The sequence below is a fragment of the Somniosus microcephalus genome, chromosome 29 (genome assembly GCF_052327205.1).
Source record: "Somniosus microcephalus isolate GS21.2 chromosome 29, FLI_Smic_1.0, whole genome shotgun sequence".
NCBI classification, from domain to species: domain Eukaryota; kingdom Metazoa; phylum Chordata; class Chondrichthyes; order Squaliformes; family Somniosidae; genus Somniosus; species Somniosus microcephalus.
Window position 1 is genome coordinate 12,852,704 of NC_141015.1, and position 21,562 is coordinate 12,874,265.

Genomic DNA, 21,562 nt, shown 5'->3' on the forward strand with positions numbered 1-21,562 from the left:
GAAAATCGAGCCCAATATGTGTCAACAAACTGTTAGTACATATTCTGTTATACCTACTATTTTTCAACAAACTCTCCCACTATAATCTCTTTCTGTAAAGTCATTCACCATAAATTTCTCACCATAAACTCTCTCACTGTAAACTCTGCTTAAAATTCTGTCACTATAAACTCTTTCAAAATAAACTGTCTCACTACAAACGCTCTCACCTGTCATTGGATGTGAGGGTGGGGGGTGGGGGGCAGGGGAGAAGGGTTTAAGAAGACGAATGGTAGCGGAGAAAAGTAGTCTGTGTGCTCCAGAATGATCCTAGACTAGTGGTGGTTTTGAAAGAGAAACTACCAGTTCGGCATGGGCCAGCGAGATCCGGAGATGGATGGTGAAGCCAGTTGTGCATCAGATGGGCTTCGATCGGCACGCCTTTGACTAGAAAGAGTGAGGATGGAGGCCATACTGGGGAACAACCAGGGTAGGAGACAGTAAAAGTTTTGCTGGGGACAATGCCATCAACATTACAGGTGGAACTGTGGTTGAGCAAGTCAACAGCCGCAGAGACATCGTGGTCACTGGAGGGCCGAAAGTTGGCCAGTTGGGAAGCAACTTGGAGGAAGAGAGTTTTCAGGGACAAATGCAGAAGGAGATGGGGTTGGAAAGGTGTAGAGGGATGTGGGTGGTGATACAAACAAGGAAGAGTTCGGAGATGGCCTGGTCAGTGATCGAGACCATCGGATTAAAGAGACCACAGGAGATGGCGAGTGGAAGAGGTGGTGATGAATACAGTTAGGAGAGTTTACATGGAGGGATAAGGTTTATAAAATCTCTCAATATAAATTATCTCATTGCAAAGCTATTTACTAAAGGTTTTCTCACTGTAAACTCTCTCACTGTAAACTCTCTCACTGTAAACTCTCTCACTGTAAACTCTCTCATTATCAACTCTCACTGTAAACTCTCTCACTGTAAACTCTCTCATTATCAACTCTCACTGTAAACTCTCTCACTGTAAACTCTCTCATTATCAACTCTCTCATTATCAACTCTCTCACTGTAAACTCTCTCACTGTAAACTCTCTCATTATCAACTCTCACTGTAAACTCTCTCACTGTAAACTCTCTCATTATCAACTCTCTCATTATCAACTCTCTCACTGTAAACTCTCTCACTGTAAACTCTCTCGCTGTAAACTCTCTCACTGTAAACTCTCTCACTGTAAACTCTCTCACTGTAAACTCTCTCATTATCAACTCTCTCACTGTAAACTCACAGTCAACTCTTTCAGTCTACGCACCTGGTGTCCATGATAGCTGAGATTGTAAATGGTATAAGCTCTCTCACTGTAAACTTTCTGGAAAGATAGATGGATAGATAGATAGATAGATAGATAGATAGATAGATAGATAGATAGATAGATAGATAGATAGATAGATAGATAGATAGATAGGTAGATAGATAGATAGATAGATAGATAGATAGATAGATAGATAGATAGATAGATAGATAGATAGATAGACAGATAGATAGATAGATAGATAGATAGATATATGAAGGAATAAAGAATGTACATTTATAAAGTGCCTTTCATGACCTCAGGACGTCCCAAAAGCACTGTACAGCCAATTAAGTACTTTTGAAGTGTAGTCACTGTTGACTCTGCCTGACTGTAAATTCTCTCATTATAAACTCTCACTATAAAGTCTTGCACTCTAAACTTTTGCAATATAAACTTTCAACATAAATGTTCTCACTAAACTCTCTCACTATAAACTCTCTCACTATAAACTCACTACAAAATGTATCACAATAAATTTGCTCACTGTTATCTCCTTCAGTACACACACTCACTTTGAACTCACGGTAAATGGTCTTACTGTAATCTCTCTCACTATAAACTGTATCAGTGCAAATTATCTCAGTATAAACTCTCTCACTACAAACTCCATCCTTGTAAACACTCAGTGTAAACTCTTTGAGAACAAGCTCTCACTGTTCATTCTCTCTATCACTGTAAGCTACCCAACTATAAACCACTGTAAACTCACTAAAAACTCTCTTTATTATAAACTCGTTCAGGTTAAAACCTTCGACGATAAATACTTATTGCAAGTTTTTATATTCTTAGAATGTAAATGCTAATATTCATGAATTCCAGTTTCTTATTGGGGGTACTGCGCCGATTCAGCAGAATGATACCAGGGCTTAAAGGGTTACATTGTGAGGACAGGTTGCATAAACTGGTTAAACTCTCCATGGCGTGCTATTTAAATCAGTCGCTAGCCTATTTATATAAATGGTTTGGAGTTCTGCCTACTGTCAACAAGGGCAGACGTCGGCGACGAAGTCCAACACCGCCTTCAGTGTGCCAGTGCAGCCTTCGGTCGCCTGAGGAAGAGAGTGTTTGAAGACCAGGACCTCAAACCCAGCACTAAGCTCATGGTCTACAGAGCAGTAGCGATACCCACCCTCCTGTATGCCTCAGAGACATGGACCATGTACAGCAGGCACCTCAAAGCACTGGAGAGGTACCACCAACGCTGCCTCTGCAAGATCCTGCAAATCCATTGGCAGGATAGGCGCACCAACGTCAGTGTTCTTGCTCAGGCCAACATCCCCAGCATCGAAGCTCTGACCACGCTCAATCAGCTCCAATGGACGGGTCACATTGTCCGCATGCCCGATACAAGACTCCCAAAACAAGCGCTCTATTCGGAGCTCCGGCATGGCAAGAGAGCCCCAGGTGGGCAGAGGAAACGCTTCAAGGATACCCTCAAAGCCTCCTTGAAAAAGTGTAACATCCCCACCGACACCTGGAAATCCCTGGCCCAAGACCGCACAAAGTGGAGGAGAAGCATCCGGGAAGGCGCCGAACACCTCGAGTCTCTTCGCCGGGAGCAAGCGGAAGCCAAGCGCAGGCAGCGCAAGGAGTGCACGTCAACCCAAGCACCCCACCCACTCGTCCCCTCAACCACCGTCTGCCCACCTGTGACAGAGACTGTAGGTCCCGCATTGGACTCATCAGTCACCTGCGAACTCATTTTTAATGTGGAAGCAAGTCATCCTCAGTTCCGAGGGACTGCCTAAGAAGAAGAAGAGATAAATGGTTTAACAACTGTGTTCAAACAGGCCACAAAAGAATTTTACATCAACACATTGATCAGTGTGTCACCAGAGGAGGCTAACCCCTGGCTGGGTTCCTGTTTTACCTGTTTGGTTTAGTGAGGTATGAGCTGGATATGTAATAGCAGGTAGCAAGATGTGCATACACAGCATTAATGCATCAAGGGGTTCAGATGGCTAGGAGGGTGTAGATAGCTGTGACACATCAAGGGGTTCAGATGGCTAGGAGGGTGTAGATAGCTGTGACACATCAAGGGGTTCAGATGGTTGATCTCCAGGATTCCGATAGCTAGCAGTTGCTTATTCAGGTTTTTAATATTTGTTCCTGAGACGTGGGCAACGCTGGCAAGGCGGACTTTACTGCCCATCCCTAGTTGCCCTGGGGCCATTAAGAGTCAACCATGCAGAGTGGGACTGAAGTCATGTGTAGGCCAGACTGGATAGAGGTGGCAGGTTCCCTTTCTTTAAGGACATAAGTGACCCAGTGGGGTCGTTACAACAAAAATCCAGTCGCTTTCATGGTCATTTTCTGGTTCCAGCCACAGATTACCAGGTGCATTGAATTCAATTACGTCATTTACCATGGTTGGATTATGATCTCACAATCTCTGGGTCGTTAATCCAATACCACAACCACTAGGCTACAGTACTCTTCACTTAGATGATTTATACACAGAACAACAGATGCTGGGAATGTGTACACAGCGAAGTATTCAGATGGTTAATGTACACGATATCACACGCCTGGGAGTGTGTACACAACAGTAGCACGCTGAGGGATTCAGACAATTTATATAAAGGACACAAAGGAGTGTGTACAACAAAGAAGCACATTGAGGTGTTTCGGTGTTTATATATATACACACACACACACACACACACACACACACACACGAGTGCAAGCTGTAACACATCAAACGGCTCAATTAAGAAAAGACTTGCATTTATATAGCGCCTTTCACAACCTCAGGACATCCCAAAGCACTTTACAGCCAATTAAGTACTTTTGAAGTGTAGGCACTGTTGTAATGTAGGAAACGCGGCAGCCAATTTGCGCACAGCAAGCTCCCACAAACAACAATGTGATAATGACCAGATAATCTGTTTCTTTAGTAATGTTGGTTGAGGGATAAAAATTGGCCAGGACACCGGGGATAACTCCCGCGCTCTTCTTTGAAATAGTGCCGTGGGATCTTTTACGTCCACCTGAGAAAGCAGACGGGGCCTTGGTTTAACGTCTCACCTGAAAGACAGTGCGGTGCTCCCTCAATACTGCGCTGGGAGCGTCGGCCTAGATTTTGTGCTCAAGTCTCTGGAGTGGGACTTGAACCCACGACCTTCTGACTCAGAGGTGAGAGTGCTACCACTCAGCCACCTAAAAATCTCACCATATGTTCTCTTGGGCGTGAAGGATAGACTCTCCCTTCCTCCAAGAATCTACTGGTTTCGAAAGCGGACTCACCTGTTCTGATTTGATGTGTTCTCCAGGGTTGAAGACGTCTGAATAGTGCTGGCGCTCGAAGACTCGTTCCAGGGCCTCCAACTGCTGCTGGGCAAAGGCTTCACTTCGCAGTTGCTTCCGTACGCTGTCCACAGTTCCCTGAGAATCACCGTTCGGCCCAGAGTTATCCTGGGTATCTAAGAGGAAGAGGACACAAACTGCATTTTATGTTTTTTTTTGTCTAAATTATAAAGAGTATTTTCTTTACATTTTCAATACAATGTTTGCCGAGCCACACGGGCTGGAGAGCGAAAATTAACACTGCTCTCGAAAGACTTTTGTTCGATTGAGAAACGTGCTGAATTCACAAAAGATCACAAGCCTTGAGCAAGGTTAGAGAATAGACAGGGGGCAATTTTAATCCTACCCACCCGGTAGAAACTGGGCGGGTGAGCAGTTAAATTCTCCCAAGTTGCTTACTTGCCCTGGAGCCACCGGGAGCTGATGATTTTCCAATTTTAACTTGCTCAACTGAGCAGGCGGCAAGGACACCCGCCCGAAACCTGCGGGGTCCTTTTTTTACATCGGCAGGTCGGGTGCTGATGACATAATCGGGACGTGACCGCCATTTTAACTCCACTGCCTGAGCGGGAAGCCATAACGGGATGGCAATTCATCTTGGCCTGTAGCCCAAAATGGGCGGTATCACATCAGCCGCCTGTTATACGTCCCGCCCGATATTCAGTTCCATTGCGGATCTGACACCGCCCATTTTTCACTGCTGCCCAAAACACAGTTCCACCCCAGTGAGTTTCCCACCAGGCGAAGACAGTGAGGAAAAGGTTTGGGCTGCAGGCAGCCATGAAACCTAGAAAGAGACAGCACCTTCAAAAATAAAAGGCACCTGCCAATTCTTGCCACGATCCCAGGTGAGAATAGATCCTTATCAGCAGGCTATTCAACTGTAGACAGTATCACAGTTGCGTCTGAACCTGCCTTCATTTGATATGAGCCCATCCCACATCCTGGGGACAGGCCCTTCGGATTTGAGGGGTGGTTGTGGCGTGACGGATTGGTACCCTGCTGCTCAGAGAGGGGCAGCGACAGGCTGTTTGGCCCAAAGACTTTACGGGCTGACAAATCCATCAATGAGTGTCCCACCCTGGTAGGCCTACAACCTAGGCCGCCTGCTCCTTAATCTTCCTCGGCCGCAATCGCGCTGAGCTGGATAACAGTGCCAAAAAAAACACCTGTGGCCCAGGTTGGCATCTATTCCTGCTCTCAGCAGATGCAGGCACTGCTGGGCCTATCAGAGCCTTGGCTGGCAGGATCCCGGGATAGTCTGGGAATGCCCCCTAGACCCGCCTCCAAACTGCTGCAAGGATATAATGGGGTGGGCAGAAGTATTGCCCACATCCCTCCGCTTCAGCTCTGTAGAATCCTAGTTCTGCCCCAAATTCCAGTTCCTTTGCCAAACCTGCGCAGACATCTGCCTCCGTCAAAGGGCAGGAATCTCCACCCTCCGTTCTACTGAGGAACAGCACTTCCTGGTGTATCAGCGCTCAGGTGATCTATGTCTTGCACCTTGCTTTCTGGGGAAGCCAGTAACTTGAGTCAGCCTCTCTCTGTTACTGCTGCTGATCCTCGCTGAATTGGATCAAAGTGTTTCTGATCACAAGCGAGGGTTTCAGCGACTCTTCCGCCAATGCTGCAATGAACAGTATATGGACTCAACTCTTGCTACATCCCTCAGTAGGCGTCTAGGAAGAGGCCAGAGGTGTGAAAGAGGAGTGCGTTCGTCAGTTCAGTCGCCCCAGTGAAGATAGACCTGGTGCTTGCTTCATGGTTTCATGCCCCGGGAGCCCACTTTTGTACTTACAAGTCCTGGGGTGCGGGTGAACCCACCATCTACTACATAGAATTACACAGAATGTACAGCACAGCACAGAAACAGGCCATTCGGCCCAAATGGTCCATGCCTGTGTTTACGCTCCACGCGAGCCTCCTCCTGCCCCCCTCTTCATCTCACCCTATTATTATAACCGCCTAGTCCTTTCTCACTCGTGTTTATCTAGCTTCCCCTTAAATGCATCTATGCTATTTGCCTCAACAATTCCTTGCAATAGCGAGTTCCACATTCTCGCCACTGTCTAGGTAAAGAGGTTCCACCTGAATTCCCTATTGGATTTATTAATGACTATTTTATATTCATGGCCCCTAGTTTTGGGTTCCCCCTCAGTTGGAAACATTTTCTCTACATCTATCCTATCAAACCCTTTCATAATCTTAAAGACCTCTTAAAGCGCTCCTCCAATTCTGGCCTCTTGCGCAGCCCCGATTTTAATCGCTCCACCATTGGCGGAAATACTTCCAGCTGCCTAGGCCCTAAGCTCTGGCATTCCCTCCCTAAACCTCTCCACCTGTCTACCTCTCTCTCCTCCTTTAAGACGCTCCTTAAAGCCTACCTATATGACCATCTGTCCTAATAACTCCTTATGTGGCTCGGTGTCAAATTTTGTTCGATAATCGCCCCTGAGAAACGCCTTGGGACGTTTTACTATGTTAAAGGCGCTATACCAACACAAGTTGTTGTTGTTTTCTATCAGGTCACCCCTCAGCTTTCTCTTTTCTAGAGAAAAAAAAAAGAGAAAAGAGCCCCAATCTGTTCAATCGTTCCTGATAGTTATAACCTCTCAGTTCTGGTAGGATCATTGTAAATCTCTCTTGCACCTTCACCGGTGCCTCTATATCCTTTTTATAATATGGAGACCAGGACTGAGTCAGAGTTGAAAGTGCGGATGGTGATCCCAGCTCAGATGGCAGCTCTGGGTACCAACCAATGTTCCATGTAATTTTTATTTGGACCCTTTAACGGGCCGCGCAGCCCATTCACAAGTCTGCGCATGCACGGTTTTTTTTTTCGATTTAAAAGCTGGCTCACCAGCCACGCGGGACCCCTGGAGCGCTGCGCGGCCGAGCACCTTAAAAGGAACATTGGTACCGAGTGACATGGCTAACACCGTGTGCCATTTACCGCCTGCTCCACAGAGCACATAGGGGCACAGGCAGCAAGGCTGCGCTCCGCAGCACTGCGGTCCCGCCGGACGGGAGCACAAGTCGGCAATATGGCTACAACATGAAGTCCCCGACTCTGTGACCAACCCTCCTTACTAGCGGGGCTGGGCTCCGCAAACACATCCTTGTTGAATTGCCCTTATACTCTTGATAAATGTGAAAAGCGCTGCGTAAATCCATTGTATATTGCACAGGAGCTTAATGTTACATTGCCTATTATATGAATAGGGAAGGTCCATTTAATGGTCAAAACTCTTTCTATTTTAATTCTCAATTTTAAATTGTTCTTTCCCAAGATCGAGTGCTGTACCTGAGACACAGACGCAGGGCTGCGTTTAATTTTGCTCCGTTCATCTGAATCCCCCCTCCCCATTGCACCTGATTCTAATGCATGATGTCTTTCCTTCCCTCTCACAAGCAGCCTCTTAAATCTCTTCCAACTGTCAGCCATCTCTTCAGTGCAGGCTGTGGCACTCTCAGTTTAGTCTAGAGCTTCGGATACCAACAAATCTGTCATTCTAAATTTGCTGCAGATTATGTTCTCTTTCCAGCGCTGGGTGATATATGATATGCAAGGCCCTATTGATTGCCTGATCTTGTGGCAAAGGCTCCAGAAATGAACTTGAAATGAACATCATGCTTCAACTCATTGTGCGTATAATACTCTACTTAATCCCGCATTTTTCACAGCTATGGAATTCAATTGATCAATCATGTTTCACTGATAGTACTATTTCAGGGTGTTATTGCCGTTCCATTTCAAGGCTTGACCTTTCCTTGGCTAGGCCAGGAGATGAGCTTAAACCAACTCGGGGAAAGAAAATACCATCACCTTATAGCAAGCAACTACATTTGTATTGAACCTGGCTCCTGCTTCTTGTTTGTTGGTGTGGGGTAAATAACAGAAACCCCACACAATGGGTGTCCCACACAAACATTCCTGTTATGGCTGGGGATTATCAGAGAAGCCTCATCAAGAACTTTAGCTGCGAGCTAAATAGAGAATGATGGTATTGTACATTCTAATCAAATCGAGGGGTTCCTGGGGTGTGGGGTGAGTTATAGACTGGGAGCTAATCGAGGGGTTCAGTTGGTTTATATATAGAAATAACAAATATCAGGGAGTGAGTTACAGGCTGGGATCTAATCGAGGTGCATGGGTGGTTTATATATAGAAGAATGGATTACTGGCAGTGAGTCACGTGCTGGAATCTAATAAAGGGGTTCGGTTGATAACCAGTACCATGCAGAAGTAGATACTTGTAAACACACCAGCTGAAAACTGAAAACTGACCCGAGCTCCTTTGAGGCCTTCTGAAAGGCTCCAAATCTTGCCTTTATTTTAAAGCGCCTAGGGATGTTTTTCTTCATTAAAGGCGCTATATAAATGCTGCTTGCTGCGGCTGTAGTAAAGATGCAAACTCTGATCGGTTGCAGTGTGAAATACAGGAGAGATATTCAATTTCCATGGACTTTATTCTACAATCGTACACCGTGGAAGCATAATTATTAAGTGTAAGCTGTCGAAGAGTTAATGGGGAAATACCCATTAACAGGTGCTCCTAAGGCTATCTCAGATCTATCTAGAGAGGAGAAAACTGGAGGTTGTTGTGCACCAGTTACTGAGGAATATCCTCAGTATTCCCTTCTTGGTTATATCATTGCTCTTTCCCTATCTATTAAACAAATCTCTGTTGGCCTCAACTAACACATTTGCACTTTCTTTTCCGTGTCAAATCGTATCTGTTACAATACAGATAGCATCTCAGGGATATGGCCACGGATCTGTGCATTGCCGTCTCAGTACAGGCTTTTCCCGGATGGCTCCCTAGGGGCCTTTCACACTGGCACCAGTTGTTGCCGTATCAAACTCAATTGTTCTCCTCGGTACAGAAACAAATAGAGTCATTAATTACTCTCTATCAGCCCGGGCCTACTACACAGGACAATCGATACAAGGCATTTGTCATTCACTCCGGCTTCACAGGCTCTCTCTACAAAAAAAAAATAATAAACCCATGAACCCTATCCACCAGCAGTTAGAGCTACTTTTTGACACCACCGGTTGTGTGCGGTTGACACCTTTTTTTTGTGTCCAGTGTAAAGCCAGATGGGGGTGAGGCGGTAATTTATTTAAAACCCTACACCCACATGGAAAATGAACTCGTTGGTGCAACTGTACAGTGTTTTTTTTTAAATGGAGCGACAGATATTCCCTTTGTGATTTTTTTCGAGCATCAAAATGATCAGTTGACCCCCACCTCCAAGGTTGCGAACCCTCCAGGATGGTCCTGGAGTCTCCAAGAGTTAAAGATTGATCTCCTGGACACTGCTGCGAGCAAACCCGGGAGAAACATCACAGGGGCTTTAAAAACAATTGTGTATTATTTTCCATTTTCTTTGAACGCTTCCATTTATTAATTAATAAAAAATATTGGAGATTGGAAACAAAGGCTAAACCTAATCCTAACTCATCCAATCAAGGGCTACCTCTAACCCTAACCCATCCAATCAAGCGCTTCCCCTAACCCTAACCCATCCAATCAAGGGCTACCTCTAACCCTAACCCATCCAATCAAGGGCTACCTCTAACCCTAACCCATCCAATCAAGGGCTACCTCTAACCCTAACCCATCCAATCAAGGGCTACCTCGAACCCTAACCCATCCAATCAAGGGCTACCTCTAACCCTAACCCATCCAATCAAGGGCTAACCCTAACCCTAACCCTAACCCTAACCCATCCAATCAAGCGCTTCCCCTAACCCTAACCCATCCAATCAAGGGCTAACCCTAATCCTAACCCATCCAATCAAGCGCTACCCCTAACCCTAACCCATCCAATCAAGGGCTAACCCTAACCCTAACCCATCCAATCAAGGGCTACCTCTAACCCTAACCCATCCAATCAAGGGCTACCTCTAGCCCTAACCCATCCAATCAAGGGCTACCTCTAATCCTAACCCATCCAATCAAGCGCTACCCCTAACCCTAACCCATCCAATCAAGGGCTAACCCTAACCCTAACCCATCCAATCAAGGGCTACCTCTAACCCTAACCCATCCAATCAAGGGCTACCTCTAACCCTAACCCATCCAATCAAGGGCTAACCCTAACCCTAACCCATCCAATCAAGCACTTCCCCTAACCCTAACCCATCCAATCAAGGGCTACCACTAACCCTAACCCATCCAATCAAGGGCTACCTCTAACCCTAATCCATCCAATCAAGGGCTACCTCTAACCCTAACCCACCCAATCAAGGGCTAACCCTAACCCTAACCTGTCCAATCAAGTAACGCAGTGTCTGTTTGCTTTGCAATTGGCCATGGGAAGGCAGGACTCTGTGAAGGATGGACGTGTCAGACGACCAATGGCAGGAGCATGGGGGCGGGGCAGTTGAAGGAGGGAGGGTCATGTGATGAAAGCTCCAGGAATGTGTCCAGCCAGGGTTGGTGACTCGACCTCTCACTGAAACCAGACAGTGGTAATCGTGGTGTGACCAGGCCTTACTGAACCGGCCCCACACCCAGAAGCGGTCTCTGTCCCGCATGGTGTGTGTGGGGGGGGTCCCTGCAATAGTTAGGTTGGATACCCCGACATTTCACGATGATACTGAAAACTATTAACTCGGATGTCAAATTCTCCCTTTACGATCATGAGAGGGCTTGTTTACAATCGATAATATAAAAATACTTATGTAAATGATCGGGGATCAGTTGTTACCAGTGTAAGCCTGTCCTTTCACTGGAAGCACGCCAGACCCCTGAGTGGCCCCAGACCCCTGAGTCGCTCGAGATCCCTGATTGGCTCGAGACCCTGACTGACCGGAGACCCCTGACTGACCCGAGACCCCTGACTGACCTGAGACCCCTGAGTGGCCCTAGACCCCTGACTGGCTCGAGATCCCTGAGTGGCCCTAGACCCCTGACTGACACGAGAACCCTGAGTGGCCCCAGACCCCTGACTGACCCGAGACCCCTGACTGACCCGAGACCCCTGACTGACCCGAGACCCCTGACTGACCCGAGACCCCTGACTGACACGAGAACCCTGATTGGCTCAAGACTCCTGACTGACCCGAGACCCCTGACTGACCCGAGACCCCTGATTGACCAGAGAGGCCATTCAATTGCATGGGTTGCATGGTCCTCACACTGACCTTGCCACACCTCCTGAACTCTGACTAAAGTGCCGGGTGTGACTGCATCAAATGGCTCAGCACTTCCCAAATCGGTCAATGAGGCTCAGGAGTCAGGTCACTCTCGGCCTCACGAGCGCAGATAATTGTCTTACTGTGTCCGTTGCTCAGTGGGTAGCACGCGCGCCTCTAAGTCAGAAGGTTGTGGGTTCAAACCCCACTTCATGCGACTTGAGCACAAAATCTAGGCTGACACTCCAGTGCAGTGCTGAGCAAGTGCTGCACTGTTGGAGGTGCCGTCTTTCAGATGAGACGTTAAACCAAGGCCCCGTCTGCTCTCTCAGGTGGATGTAAATGATCTTTCAGCACTATTTCGGAGAAGAGCAGGGGAGTTCTCCCCAGTGTCCTGGGCCAATATTTATCCCTCAATCAACATCACTAAAACAGATTATCTGGTCATTATCTCATTGCGGCTTGTGGGAGCTTGCTGTGCGCAAATTGGCTACATTACAACAGTGACTACACTTCAAAAGTACTTGATTGGCTGTAAAACGCTTTGGGACGTCCTGGGGTTGTGAAAGGCGCTATATGAATGCAAATCTTTCTTTCTTTCTTTACTGTTACCGACTATGTACCTTTCTCCGGGGGCCTTTTCAACTAAAACAAATTTGTAGGAAAGGGCTTGACAACACCTTTCATTTGTTAGCATCTTCTCGCTAGTACCTGGCACCCGAGGTCCCATTGAGCTTGGCAGCTGTACCCCATCCCTTGCTCACCTAACATCCACACATAGGCACTAAACCAGCAGGGGTCAGTAGATACCAATCAGAAGCCGGAAGCCTTACTTGGGGAGGGGGGAGGGTGGGGGAGGAGGGGGTTAATTTATCATTTCAACCCTAGCCCTGACTGAAATGAGGTTCGTACCGACCAGCACTCGAATGCGCAGCCTTCCTGCCCTGTCTGTCATAGCACTGAAAAGCATTTTTGAATTAAGCCACAGGGTCAAATCCACAGTGCCAAGGGATTACTGAATGTCGCAGTGCGGTTTGTACAGGCCTGGAAGGACTGCAAGCCCTTCACCTGGTGCTTTCCCAGCTCTTGCTTACTGAATCCTTCAGAAAACGGGCTACACTGCTCCTCACCAGCGCAGCTATTTTCTCTCTCAGTCATTCTGTATCAGAATCCTGGTGAGTTTAAACAGGCTGGAATAGTAGGACTCTCTATTTCATTCCAAAAAACCCCCCTCTGCCTACTCGCACCCTCCATGGCTACACCAAATCTCACCGATTCCTTCACAGACCAAATGAGGACCATTGTTATCAGTGTGGGTAGCACTCATGTTTCTGGGTCAGAAGGTTGTGGATTCAAGTCCTACTCCAGAGACTTGCGCACAAAATCTAGGCTGATGCTCTAGTGCAGTGCCGAGGGAGTGCTGCACTGTCAGAGGTGCAGTCTTTTGGATGAAAGGTTAAACCAAGGCCCCTCAGATGGACTTAAAAGATCCCATGGCACTGTGCAAAGAAGATAAGGCGAGTTATCCCCAGTGCTAAAACTGAAACTAAAACTGATTATCTGCTCATTATCACTTTGCTGTTTGTGGGAGCTTGCTGTGCGCAAATTGGCTGCCACGTTTTCTACATTACAACAGTGACTACACTTCAAAAAGTACTTCATTGGCTGTAAAACGCTCTGGGGTGTCCTGAGGATGCCAAGGGCGCTATATAAAGGCAAGTCCTTATATTCTAAATGAGCAAGACTCTAGTTACAATTGAACTAGATGTTACCTGTGTCACTGAGCACACAGCAGATCGATGCTGGGTGATGATATTTATTGTGCTGGGAGAAATCAGTTAGGACGATTCCCGTTCATTCAGTTCTGTGGCTGCCTGTTTATCGCAGGTGTCTACTCAATCCTGCACCCTGTGTGGCTGGCTGTTTATAGCAGTTACCCCCTCGATCCTGCACCCTGTGCGGCTGACTGTTTATCACAGGTGTCTGCACAGTCCTGCTGTAGTATCTATTTATACCAGGTGTTGACAGGCTCCAGGTTTGATCTCTGATTGTTCCTGCACTTGGTGATGTTAAGACTGTTGGGCAGAAGGGTTGCTGTGTCTGCAGCAGCCAGTCCCTGAGCTCGATCTCTTCCCTCGCTCGCACCAGGTAAGTAAGAAATCTTAGTGAAAAATACTGAACTAAACAAAAATCGATCTGTGGAGAATTTGTTCCAGAAATGTATTAGAAGATGACTTAATAGGTAACCTGAGAGACACGACCCGGGCTGACCGACACAAGGTGCTGAGAGTAAACTGAGGAAGCTGTACTATTGTCTGACACATCCAGGTGACCACACAGCTCCCAAGTATTCACGTCACAACTGATTCCGCTCTGCCTCAGCACTGAAATAACATTTCTGTCAAACCCTTCAGTGTGCAGCTCATGACTCACTTTATTCCCTAATATCTTCATACAATTTCCTCACCTCTCTGACGCTTCCAAGGCCACAGCTCACTGGTTGACGGCAGCTCTCCAGTACTTGGAGCAAGTGGCCATTTGACCATTGGGGCATCACGGCCACGCGTGATCACGCTGTCGCTTGGCATCCGCACGCACGCCATTGCTGCCCGGAGCCCCAGCATAGTCGGATCAGGAGCAGGAGCCCTGGCCAGCTGCTTTGTCCTCTCTAACCTGGGCCGCTGGAGTCCTGTAACAGTCTGACTGCTGCCCAGTCTGGGAATGGAGGCTGGGTCCTTCCAATCTGTGTGGCACATGGGGGCCATTTGCAAACAAATTTAGCTTACGAGGCAGTTGAGTATAGCAGGGGTTCCACTTGGGTGCCCAAAGCCCACCTGACGCAACCTTCAGCCAGGCCTGTAAATAGGCGCTCAGCACTCCTAGAATAATAGAATCTTACAGCACAGACGGAGGCCATTCGGCCCATCGTGTCTGTGGCGGCTCGTTGAAAGACCGATCCAATTACTCCCACTCCCCTGCTCTTTCCCCAGGGCTCTTTCCAAGTTTTTATCCAATTCCCGTTTGGAAGTTATTATTGGATCTGCTTCAGGCAGTGCATTCCAGGTCACAACAACTCACTGTGTAAAAAAAGCTTCTCTTCATTACCCCCCTGGATTTTTTGCCAATTATCTTAAATCTGTATCCTCTGGTTACCAACCCTCCTGCCACTGGAATTAGTTTCTCCTTATCAAAGCCCCTCATTTTGATATTGAACACCTCTATCAAAACTCCCTTTACCCTTCTCTGCTCTACGGAGAACAATCCCAGTTTCTCCAGTCACCCCACAGAACTGAAGTCCTTCATCCCTGGTATCAATCTGGTAAATCTCCTCTGCTCCTGCACCCACTTTAAATGTGTACCATTCAGTCAACATTGACGCTCTTCATTCTTCCTACCAAAATACATCGCTTCACACCTTCCCAAAACAGGTGTGGAGCGGCCTATATATACCAATCGGGGTCCTACGCCAGCTGTAGTACCCCATCTGCAAGTTCCATGTACCATTGGGTGGAGTGTGCGCGTGCTGCACTGCGCACCCTCTGCTAATTTATGCCGGGCGGAGAGCAGCCTAACCAACGGTCCTTAAAAGGTCCGCTCCAGAAATAGCCTGAAACAATTCTTTGGAGGAATTTCTATGGGGCCAGGAGGAGCTGAAATGCTCCTTCCGGCCCTGCAAATACTGCTACCTGCTGACAGCCACCAGGTCGCACCTCCCCACCCTCCCTACCACCCCCGCCCAGAGACCTTCCCCTTCTACTGTCAACTTATGGTTTGGCTCAACTCATGTAGCCGCCGGATATTAATGGCAACAACCCCCCACCCAATGTTTCCCCAATTTTAAATTTGGGTGCGCGATCCCTTTAATGGGAAGCGCATGCGTAAAATTTCACGTTGTAAAAGCCGGTCGTGGGCTGCGCAGGACTGGCGGACAGTTGCGCGGCCACGCAGCTTAGAGGGAACGTTGCCCACACCCCCACACCGAGCGGGGAGCTGCCCACGAGCGCTCACTGAGAGGTGGGCAGCTCAGTGATTGTATTCTCATGAGGCCCCAACCTGAAATTGGTTGGGCCTTCCCCCTTGCTACACCGCTGACTTCGGGCCAGTTTAGGGTGAAAGGCCAGTACACCACGCGTTACTTGTACCCGTGAGGCATCAGGGGCTCATCACATACATCATGTTGATGCATCAGTGTCATAGAGGACTGAAAGACAGTGATAGCATCAAAAATGAGATGAAAATCAGACTTTATCTACCTATCTATCTATCTATCTATCTATCTGTCTGTCTGTCTGTCTGTCTGTCTATCTATCTATCTGTCTGTCTGTCTGTCTGCCTGTCTGCCTGTCTGTCTGTCTATCTATCTATCTAACCTGTCTATGTATCTACAGTTCTATCTACGTATTTCATCGATCTCTCTCCTCCTTTAAGACGCTCCTTAAAACCTATCTCTTTGATCAACCTTTTGGTCACCTGTCCGAATATCTCTTTTGGCACAGTGTCAATTTTTGTCCGATAATGCTCCTGTGATGTGCTTTGGGATGTTTTACTACGTTAAACGTGTTATAAAGAAAGACTTGCATTTATATAGTGCCTTTCACAACCTCAGGACATCCCAAAGTGCTTTACTGCCAACGAAGTACTTTTGGAGTGTAGTCACCGTTGTAGGGAAAATGGCAGCCAATTTGCACAGAGCAAGGTCCCACAAACAGCAATTTGATAATTACCAGATAAGCTGTTTTAGAGATATTGTTTGAGAGAAAAATATTGGTCAGGATACCAGGGAGAACTCCCCTGCTCTTCTTCAAAATAGTGCCATGGGACCTTTTACATTCACCTGAGAGGGCAGACAGGGCCTCGGTTTAACGTCTCATTTGGAAGACGGCACCTCTGACAGTGCAGCACTCCCTCAGTACTGACCTGCCGACAGTGCAGCACTCCCTCAGTACTGCACTGGAGTGTCAGCCTGGATTATGTGCTCAAGTCTCTGGAGTTGAACCTACAACCTTCTAGACTCAGAGACAAGAGTGCTACCCACTGAGCCAGGACAGGAAGGGGTGAAAATGAGACAAAAAAATAATTTCACATGCACACTCTTGTCACTCAACCATTGGTGGCCGTGCCTTCATCTGCCTAAACCCTAAGCTCTGGAAATCCCTCCCTAAACCTCTCCGTCTCTCTTTCCTCCTTTAAGACGCTCCTTAAAACCTATCTCTTTGACCAAGCTTTTGGTCACCTGCCCTAATTTCTCCTTATGTGGCTCGGTGTCAAATTTTGTTTGATAAACGCTCCTGTGAAGCGCCTTGGGATGTTTTACTACGTTAAAGGCGCTTTATAAATACAAGTTGTTGTTGTTAAAAATATATTCTAAAGTCTTGAATTTCCTGTTTACAATGTTAGGTTGTTATGTTTGGACAACATCCCTTTATGTCTCCGCTAAGGTACTGAGTGAAGGAATATAATACAAGTGCATTAGTATCTGTATGCAAATATGACAAACACTAATTCCTATGCTCACCTCTGTACAAATGTTCTACAATATATCCTGGCTTAATAACAAGACACTTGGCCAAATAGATCCCTTTGTATCTGCTTTCCACTGAGCGCCCACTCCAGATAAGTGTATCACAGTGGCGGCAGACTAAACACAGCGGTGTGCTAAGTGGTCAGGGTTGTTGATCCCACACTAGGCCTGACTGCAGTGAGATGATGATGATGTGACTGAACTGTACTGAATGATCTCAGGCAGTGTTTATATTGATTGCTGTCACACTTGACTCTGTACAGTTTGACATCAGTCAGTATTAACGTACCGATAAGCAGTGCCGGGGCCTATATTAGATCAAACAATCGACTTATGAGGCAAGTCACATTGCTACAGGTTTGACACCCGAGAGGTCTTGACCTCCCCACAGGAGACTGCGCTATTCTGTTGCTTGAAGGCTTTGAGTGTTTACCTACTCATTGATTGGACAAATGGAGGGAAACTGCTTTCAAATATTAAAGAGACTCTTCACTGGTGAGAGTGTGCGACTGTCCAAGCTCCGTTTACTGCCATCACCATCAGGGGGCATTTGTTTTAGGTAATAAATCGCTAGTTATCGGACTGAAGATAATTCCTCCACTTGTAAACTAGGTCCAGAACAGCTACTACAGTGCAGCCACCAGACCTATATATCCACTGGCGCCCGTACACGACAGAGAAAATCGCACAGAAAGCAATATGCTTCAGTAGTGCACTAAAAACACACCCTCATATCCTGAGGGTGTCTTTACATGACAGGTTACGTTATATAAATTCCCAAAGCAAACTCTCTTCCATCGGGAGGATAAACCGAAAATGTGGTGAGCAATGGTCACCAGACCACACAGGATTTTCTTTCCAGTATTTTAGTGTGCTCTCTCCTCTACGTAATATACTATAGCAACGTAAATGGCCGCCAAACCAAAGAAGGAGATAGAGTGACCAAAAGCTTGGGTCAAAGAGGTGGGTTTTAAGGAGGGCCTTCAAGGAGGAGAAGAAGGTGGGGCATTTGTGTGGTGGAGGGGTTTAGGTTGATGCAGGCACAATCACCAAGGATGGAGTAAAGGGGAGTGGGGGGGGGGGTGTGGAGGGTTTAAACACAAAAGGCCAAAGTCAGAGGAATGGAGAGTGCTGGGGGGAGGCGGGGGGAGGGTGATCAGGGCTGGAGTAAGTTAAAGAGGTAGGGAGGGGCAATATTGTGGAGGAGGAAGTCGGGGATCTTTATAATATACTGTGTTCCACTTACAGTCTCTCTCCTGTATATATTATAATACACTGTGTTACACTGACAGTCTCTCTCCTGTATATATTATGATGATATGCAGGGCTGGATTTTGTCATTGGGGGCGGGTGAGGTGGTCGGTGGGTCACGCCCCCGCCTCCGATGTGAGGCGGGACAATTGAGCGATTTTGCCCTAATTGGGCACTTGATTTCGAGCGTGTGGAAACCCCTGGCTCAATGAGTCTTTTGGTTCTGAAACTCGCCTCTGATGACGTCATCTATGCAGTTACATTTAAGGCCTGCAAGCAGCCTTGGTTCATTTTCTGCCTTACAACTTCTTTGCTGAGGGATTAGTGGTGCAAAGGTGGCAAGCTCAAGACCCAAGTGCGCACCCCGCTTTGAAGAGGACTCCCTCCAAGCTCTGGTGGAGGGAGCAAGAGCTCATAAGGAAGTGCTGTTTTCTTCCTCTGGGAGGAAAAAAAACTCCACAGCAGACCAAAGCTGCGTGGCTGCAAGTGGCACAGGAGGTGAGTACCATCTCAATGTGCAGCTGAACGTGACTGCAGTGCAGAAAGAGTTTTCATGACCTTCTCCGTACAGGAAAAGTAAGTATTACATCACCATGACCCTAAATTTGCTCCCCATCGTCTCTCATCACCAGCACTCTTCATTGTCTGCCTCCTCCTCCACATCCCACTTCACCCTTACATCCCTTGCACCCTTAACTATTCCCTCTCTCTGTATGTTCACATTCATTTAACTATTCGACTATGCAGCCCTCGTACTCCCTATCACTGTTATGCTATGACAACAACTTACAACACACAGGGAGGGCCCTTGGTCTTGTGACCTCACTCCATCTTTGTGTCCTTCTAAGCATCTATGCTATAGATTCTCTACACTCACTCCTTCATTCTCACTCAAACTCTACTTGTGTCCCTCATTGCAGGAAAAGAGAGCCCACAATAAGAGGGAAAGGGCGAAGACAGGAGGAGGGCCACCCTCAATAGCCCAGCTCACCAGTGCAGAGGAGGCGGCCCTGGAGACCATGGGAGTCGAGGAGGATGCGCCAGTGGGGGACAGACAGATGGGCACGTCAGCGCAAGCTGGTGACAGAATAGTTTTTCATCTCTCTCACTGACATTGCATGAGTGACTGATATTGATTCTGATGCTCTAACAGATTGACTTTTGATCATCTACACAATTCCATGTGCACGCAACATTTATCTCACATGTCTAACTCTTTCCTTTACTCCCCCACAGGACCATCGACAGCCCCCCTCCCCACTGTCCAGGAGGAACAGCCTGAGCCACAAGACTCCTCAGAGGAAGCTGCAACCTCTAAGGGCGCAGCGTCACCAGAATTAAGTGCACCCAGCACCAGCGCAGACATTCACACCTCGGGACATAGAGCAGTGTTGTCACCTGGTGTATCACAGCTCACAAGTGAGCATCAGCAGATGGTGGAGACAGTGACAGCAGTGGAGACTCCTCGTCGGAGGCTGCAGGGTGCTCCCAGCTCGGCTCAGCTGCATGTTGACCCTGTGCCTCCGGGTCCATCCAGAAGGAGAGCGGTGCTGGAACTCCAGGAACAGGTGCAGGAGTCTCTGGCAGGTTTTGTCTCCAGGGTCACTGCGAGTGTGGAGCGGATGGAGGAGTCCATCGCTAACATGAGCAGAGCCTTTGTGGAGGCATTGGCGCATGAACGCATCACCACGGAAAGGATGGCAACCTCTGTGGAAAGGATGGCTACTGTAGAGGAGAGGATGGCTATGGCCATGGAGGAGCTAAGTCGCCAGAGTGTTGAAAACATGGTCATTGTTCACAATAGACTGACTTCACTGGAGGAGCGATGGACAGCTATTGAGCAGAGAATCCAGAGCTTCATGGAAGTCCTCTGGAAATGGGTCCTCATGGCCCCCCTGAAGAGCAGCAAGGAGCTGTCAAGCCACTTGCTAGATCTGAAGTGGACCTGGCCTATGAGAGGGATGTTGGTGGCAGACAACAAGGAAGTGGGGGCTCCTCTCCAAGCGCTCACACTTCCATGCCACTGCGGAGCCCTCGGTCAGAGCCCCACCGGAGTCCTCACCCAACTGAGATGGCCGTCTCAGCCCCTGCACAGCCGCAGGAGCAGCAGACTGTTGGCAAGCTCTCACAGGCTCACAAACCCAGAGGACGCCCGCCAAAGGTGTCGAGGCAGGAGCAGCATGAAAGTGAGCAAGGGGCCTCCGCATCTGCTGACGCCACAGTGGAAGCACCACGTAGGAGCACGCGTAAGAGGAAAGGAGCACGCATAAGAGGAAGCACAAGTAGTCACAAGGGTAGTCACTCGGGTGTTCTGTTGTGTTTAATTGTGAATGCCATCTGTGAATTAATGTTATAAAATGTCTTGATGGCATTTCGCAAATGGGACTTCCACATTGAGGTCTCAGGGCGACTTGGAATTGTCAGTATGGTGGTCAGAGTGATAGGAAGCCGCAGGTTCTTGTCCATTGTCGATGGTGTGGTAAGAAGGTGCGAGTCAAATGTGTTTGATTGGGCAGACAAAGCAAATCTGGCCAAGATCAGAAGATCAGTGCATCCCTGACATTCCGGGCAGCAATGTTCTCGCGTGCTGCTGCCGCTGGTTGATGCGCCTCCGCAAGCTGTTCATTGTCGCTCTCCTCCTCCTCCTCCTCATCTGAGGAGGCTATGCGATCAGCCACTTGTCCCTCAGCAGCTGCAAGCCACGATGCTGTGCCATGTTGTGAAGTGCACAGCAGACCACAACGATTCTGGAGACCCTGGCTGCTGAGTACTGCAGGGCTCCACCTGATCTATCAAGGCATCTGAATCGCATCTTCAGCAAGCCGATGGTTTGCTCGATAATGGATCTGGTGGAAATATGGCTGGAGTTGTAGGTCTCCTCAGCTTCATTGGATGGGCTCCTCAATGGCGTCATTAGCCACGTCTTCAGGGGATAGCCCTTGTCTCCAAGTAGCCATCCGAAAAGTTGATCTGGTGGACTGAAGAGCAGAGGCACACTAGAATGGC

General features: G+C 47.8%; 1 protein-coding gene across 2 annotated transcripts in view; it reads right to left on the reverse strand.

Annotated features, from left to right (window-relative positions):
• Positions 1-21,562, reverse strand: part of LOC147098473 (paired box protein Pax-2-like) — a 473,205-nt gene that overhangs the window by 311,330 nt on the left and 140,313 nt on the right. For both annotated transcript variants that reach the window (XM_085970221.1, XM_085970220.1), the window contains exon 6: positions 4,578-4,753. In XM_085970221.1, coding sequence (XP_085826347.1) covers positions 4,578-4,753 — 176 coding nt within the window. The remainder of the gene's footprint in view (positions 1-4,577; positions 4,754-21,562) is intronic.